Source organism: Osmerus eperlanus, chromosome 11 (genome assembly GCF_963692335.1).
Source record: "Osmerus eperlanus chromosome 11, fOsmEpe2.1, whole genome shotgun sequence".
NCBI lineage: Eukaryota > Metazoa > Chordata > Actinopteri > Osmeriformes > Osmeridae > Osmerus > Osmerus eperlanus.
In genome coordinates, this window is record NC_085028.1 from 9,044,024 (window position 1) to 9,050,405 (window position 6,382).

Consider the following 6,382-nt stretch of genomic DNA (forward strand, 5'->3'; position numbering starts at 1 on the left):
CCCGAGGGAAGTAGGGTGAAGTGCCTTGCCCAAGGACACAACGTCAGTTTGCATGACCGGGAATCGAACTGGCAACCTTCGGATTACTAGCCCGACTCCCTAACCGCTCAGCCATCTGACCCCCACATCTGCTAGCTTTGTTAGTAAAGCACATTTCCAACAATCTGATTATTTTCGTCATTCTTAATGACTACACAAAAATACTTACTTACTCTGCCCATTGCTTTTAACCCCTGGCCCTGACCTGTTTGTCTCTCCCCACCCAGATCATCGGCCGGGTGAATGCAGACCCTGACTACCTACCCAGGGCTGGGGACTTTGGGCTGAACGTGTCAGGCTTTCTGGAGCACTTCTGTCCCGCTAACTGTCCACCGGCCTTCTTCCCCATGGCTGCGCTGTGCTGTGACCTTGACGCTGAGAAACGGTGAGACCAAAAAAAACGTAGCATCTGGAGGCTACAGGTACTTTTTTTTTACTAGGTCCTACTATGTTATAGCACACTGTGGGGCATATTGTATCGGTGTTGGAAGTTCATACCGTACTTCAACAAAGACAATACAGTGTTAGTGATCTCACTGCTATTAAATATCAAGAAAGGCTTTCTGATTGGTTGGTCTCTCCACAGCCCCGCATTCACCAAGCTAGAGGAGTGGCTGGAGAACCTGAAGATGCACCTGGAGATGCGCCTCCCCATCGTGTCTGAACTGGACAAGATGCACAAGGCATTCTGGGAAAACCACACCAAGGTGGCAGTGCGGGCAGAGAACGGCCTGCACCCTCACCCTGAGCAGCCTGAGTAGCACCGGGGAGCCAGAGCAGACGAGCTGCTGCTAACCCTTCAAGGGTGGGCTAAAGGAGAGGTGCCATGTTGTGGCAGGCATTAGGGAGTGTAGTGCCTACCTTGGGCAATAGAGTGTATACATTGAAATGCCCAAAAGGGGGTGTCAGGATCTGTCAGTACCTCTGCATGCCAGGTTGGCCAGAGTGGGCATGAGCTGGCATGGGCTGGTATAGACTGGCAAGGTCTATAGACTCAGGGGTGAACGGAGGTGTTAAAAACACAAGTGTGAATTGCACTCATTCAACTTAAACCAAGAAATACATTTCACTACCATAGCTTGAGTATGCTGTAAAACATTGCTGCAATCAGTCTCAGCTTTGAAATCCCAAATCAAGTCATCAAATCTGGAATCAAAAGCCAGAGATTTTTCGCAATTGTTAAGCTTACAAATATGATGTCCAAGCAGATTCAGTGGCCTCAGCAAAGCAATGCCTTTGTCTCGGCGTCCCTGCAGAGTATTTGTGCGTTGTGTGTTTGCAAGTGTTCCTCTGTGTGACTGATTCGGTTTGGTTTTGGTTTGTTGTTTTGAAACCGCTTTTGAAATGCTAAGGAAAAGGACCCTTTTTACGTGACGCAGAACACATAACTTGAGACTTCACGCACAGTCCAAATGTAATATATAATGGAGCAAAGTTTTTTAGGTTTTCAAACTTATTTTTCTTTTCTCCTTTAAAACTGCATGACCGTAGATAGTTTTGCTGAATCTTGTAACTGGTCTCCCTCTCAACTCTTACTGGTCACACCAAAAACGGAGTCCGTATTTCTGTGGTTCTTCTGCCTTCTGTGTGCTGTGTCGCTCTCTCTCACCATGTGTAGCACTGATTTGACTTTGAGGTACACGTTTTTCATAACTTTGGTACATTTTCCCAATTCATGTGAGCCTGTTCCTCTCATTTATCACACTTGAGTTGGGGTGAAATCTCATGTACTCAAGCTCATACCTATGTATATACTAGCTGGTGATATTGTAAATGTTTTAAATATTGTAAATGTACAGACATATTTTGTATACGTATGCTACACATTGCTATATTTTTATTGGGCTAATGTTGAAATAAAGGACAGATAATGAAAAAGGAAAAGAAAAAAATAATAGCCAGGCAGTAGCTGATTATGCTGGGGACATGTATGTACCACAAAACGTGCATGTTAAAGTCATGCTGGCGCTCTTGTTAGCATTCTGGTGTGTGTTCAATTCAATCTCGAAAATCAAGCTTTTGTATGGTTTTAAGAGTGTCATCTAAACGTATAGTTCCCCCTCTGCGGCTTAAAGCCTTAACATCAATTAGCTTAACACAGAATCAAGTAGCTAGATGAAAATTGGCAGGTATTTTTCAGAGCATCAAATGCAAGTGTTAGAGTCCCAGGCTCAAATAATTCTCTCTTGAGTTTTGAGGACTTTCTATTCTCATAGGGCATTAACTAGCCTGGATCCTAGATTTTCATAGTCCCATTCTGATCAGGCAGTGTAGATAAGTGCCCAGTTAATGTGTCTGGTGTATGACAATGTATTTCTCTTGCCATGTGGAGCTCCCTTTTGGAATATCCACTGTTTACACTCAAAAAACTGTTAGCTGTAAATATGTCTGTTTCAGTCTGTCGTTGTGCATAACATTCTGTGCTCTATGGCCCTGAAGAAAAATAGTTGTCTTATAATGTCTAATCAGTCTTTAACTCATTCTATCTTTATATCCCTTCCGCGTTCTGCTTACAGTATCAAACTCATTTACTTTATATGTCTGTCTATCACCTATTGCTCCTTTTCCACTGTAATATGAGCTGCATGGTGTACTGGCTAGGTGTGTAACCACTGCTACCAACCCAACCTATTGTTTTAGGTTATAAAACAAAAGTTATTGCTAAATACTGTATAAAAAACAGGCAAAAAAATACAAAAAAATAACATAAAGTGTACAGAGAGCAAGGGGCTGAAAGAGAAAGAAAAACACAGCGTCTCTTGATATGAAACCACTTAAATCTTTCAGTATAGATTTAAGTAGGCTACTTTGATATGCACTATATTACAAAATGGCTATATCTGCAGCCATTGTTTTTATTTTTCTCTTTTGGGTTAGGCCTACTTGTGATTGGTTTTGGTTCAAGTTGATATGCAAGTCACTGATAGAGCCTTTGCATTTTAGGGTCCTGGGAAATGTATTATCTACATGGCAAACTGGAGAGTTAGGCAGCCATTTTAGGATTTAAATGTTGAAAGAGAAGAAAGAAAGTCTCTTATCTTCCTTAGCCTACATGTGCGCTTCCATATTGGTGGCATGTGAATCACTGTATCAGATTTAGGAGCACATGTTATGGACTGCAGCTACAACTGCAGGCCAATGGAAATTAGATTTTAGAGAAGAGGGTGAAATCCATGGCTTGTCGTTGCCTGAATTTGTAAACAGCAGGTTATATTTTAACATCAAGCATCTTCATGGATTGAAGCTCGCTATTCCAAAAGTGCTCCAGTATCCTACTGTATTGCCAATCTGGAAACCACCCCTAACTGCTTCCAGTTTGCCACAGTAGGCTACAGAGAGTTCAACGTCCAAGCCTGGTGTGCCTGCTACCTACAGTCAGGTCATTAGCAAATGATGTTTGCGTGTCCTTTTCATTGCTTCACTTCACCGTTCGATGTCAGGAAAGGGTTTCGGCCACTGTTAGACCACTGTCATCTTACTCAACATTGACTTCATGGTAGACCGGATACTTTTGGCTCAGGGTTTAATAAATAGGAGGGTCTTTACACTTTATTCTATGCCGCGAAAATATTCAACAACAGTATGATAAGCAGAATGTCTCCAATGAGCATGCATTCTTTTGGATAAAAAAAATCCCTTTTACACATAATGTGGTTGTCAGCGGGGCATGTATATCACTTAGCCATGAGTCCATCTCTTGTCCAGGCCATGCCAAGCATGTTACGTGTTTGTACGGATGCGTAGATGATGAGAATGTCAGCACTTCTTTGCAAAGGATCGTACCTCTGAACAATGCTGTGCCTTTGTTTCAAAGCTAGCCTTGCCAACGACTCTAAAAGGTATTTGTTTTGAACTGATTTTGTATCACTAGCTCAAACCCGAAGAAAGGATTTAATATCGTTGCTGATATGTTTTATGAAATTTTCCTCTTGTTCTATTTATATTTCCTGACCTCCATTGTCATTTTTCATAATTTAGGATTATGATTCTTTTTTTATTTTATTTTATTTTTTACACAAGCTGTGAAAACAATTCTGCACTTTAATCTTGAACGTGAACATTGAGAATCCAAGGAGACGACTGTATTTCATTGCAGCTGGAATAAAACTGTTGCTCCTTAAATCAATTCATGACTTTGATTTATTTGCATAGCAATATGCATTTTAATTGAATATTGTACACAATATCCACATACATAATAAGACACATTGTTTAGACCTAATAAGCTACATGTTTACTGTTGGATACGCAGATAGGGGCTTATCCAACAGTTAGACCTATTCGCAGACATTTATAGCCTAAATAGTGAATAAAGGCTGGAAAATTGTTAGAGTAAACAAGGATACCCCCAAAATATGTATGTTTGAAAATGTCCCAAGCACACGTGACCTTCCTATCCACCCTGCGCATCCATGTGCGATTGTTTTCATTCCGACGGTGGTGCAGGCTGTGCTTCGTGACGTCATGTAAATCTAGCAGGAGTTTTTGCTTCTGAACGGTGCACCGTTTAAAATCCTCACTCAGAGAGGAGGCGTAGTCAGTGTGGTCGCACTGTTAGAGTAGGGATACAGAAAAGATAGAGACTGAAGCGGGACCACTTTCTCGAAATATCTTCAAGCAAGCCTTTCATGTTTGGTCGTGAATATTACTGAGACGGGAATACACTCAATTTTACCCTACTTGAATAGGAGTCCGGGTATAGCGTTTTAAGACTACGAGTTAAGAAGAAACTTTACGAAATGGAAAATTCTTTAACCAACAACCGGTTTAGGTCTGCAATGTTCAACCACGGTGAGTAGGCAATGCTAAATTCTGTTAATTCTCAATGCAGGTGATGGCGTTAATTAGAAATTGAATCACCGGCCTACAGCTTTTCTGCGTGTCTCGTGCGTGTTATCTCTCATTGGCGGTGAAGGGGCGGCATTATTTTTCAATAATACACCTGGACGTTTGGTTCTTTCAAAGGACAGTGTCATGCCAATATCTAAATAAAGCATCCACACTAGGCTACAGTTTAACAAATTAACAAACTAACGAAAGAAGCACGATTGTATTGATTGACTACAGACTGAGCCGAGGATGTAGATGTAGATGTGGATGTAGACGACTGTGGATGAACGGAGAGAGTAGCACCAAAAGTAACGGGACAGCCACGGGGGAAGCGTAGGGTTTAGCTTCAATTGCAGTGCAATTCTGTAGTTATGCAAGAATTACGCTGTCAGTCATTACACTGTATGACTATTTTGAAATGGAAGCGATGGATGACAAAATCGAGGTATTGACTAGAAGGGGGATACTTTCACTGGGTATAATGTCAAATCTATTTGATCGGAGTATCATTTAAAAAACTGCATGAAACAAAGTTTACATTTACCGCTAGTTTATCATGCTGTAATGTCAGGCAGTTTTATGTTGGCTATAGCATACAAACCTCTGTCATTGATGTCATCCGATCTCGAACTGATGTCCACTAAATTAATATTCATTTGTAACTTAAAACAGAGCATTCTTTGCATTGTGGCTTACTGAAGGTACCGAATTGACCATCATATTCAAATAGCCAAAGTAGCAGAATTTCTTTAGTGGAAGAACTGGCAATAGCCTATACAACATCGTCTTGTAGGCCTACTTAACAAACAGTCGACAATTAGGTCCACTGCTTCCCCAAGATGGCCAAAGACACATCATCTATGACAGGCTTACATTTTTTGCCTGCTGACCTTACCATAGGTGTAGTGCTATGCTTGCCTGCAGCTATAGGGCTAATCTATCCACCAACAGGCAGCTCATGTCTAACACTCCCAGTCTCCAGACAAGAGCACTCCCTGACATTTAGACACACACCCTTTCTACATCCACTCGGTAGTATTGTCTGTTTAACTGGTTAGCTTGATTCCAGAAAATGGCTTCTTCTGTCTGAGGAATAGCATATATTTTGAGTGATTGACAGGCTTGCTGGTATTGACTGTCCTGCCCAATCATCTGGACAGTAACTCATTACAGGAGTTTTCTGTGATGCATCAGCTTGAATGTGTCCTTATATGCCCTTAACTTGATCTGTTTGAGTTTGATCTGTAAACTCCTGATGCCATGGCTGGGAAACATCTGGCAGCTCCAGACTGTTGTCATGGGAAGGGGAGTGGAGCATTGTAGATGGATGTAGATGAGAGACTGGATTTAGACTGAACTCGTACTGCATACCTGTCTGCTGTTCTCTGCATCTTTCTTGTGTTGCTTCCTAGCACATGCAGGGGCTGAACCTTTAACAGAAGCCAATGCCTTGACATCACTGGCCACACACACATGCACAAAAAAACTGTAGACACAACTTCTAATTTAGACA

The 6,382-nt window shown here is 41.6% G+C and overlaps 1 protein-coding gene across 3 annotated transcripts in view; it reads left to right on the plus strand.

Annotated features, from left to right (window-relative positions):
* Nucleotides 1–4,165, plus strand: part of limk1a (LIM domain kinase 1a) — a 41,867-nt gene extending 37,702 nt beyond the window's left edge. For all 3 annotated transcript variants that reach the window (XM_062473559.1, XM_062473560.1, XM_062473561.1), the window contains 2 exons: nucleotides 267–424; nucleotides 626–4,165. In XM_062473559.1, coding sequence (XP_062329543.1) covers nucleotides 267–424; nucleotides 626–800 — 333 coding nt within the window. In that variant the 3' untranslated portion in view covers nucleotides 801–4,165. The remainder of the gene's footprint in view (nucleotides 1–266; nucleotides 425–625) is intronic.
* The last annotated feature ends 2,217 nt before the right edge of the window (nucleotides 4,166–6,382 follow it).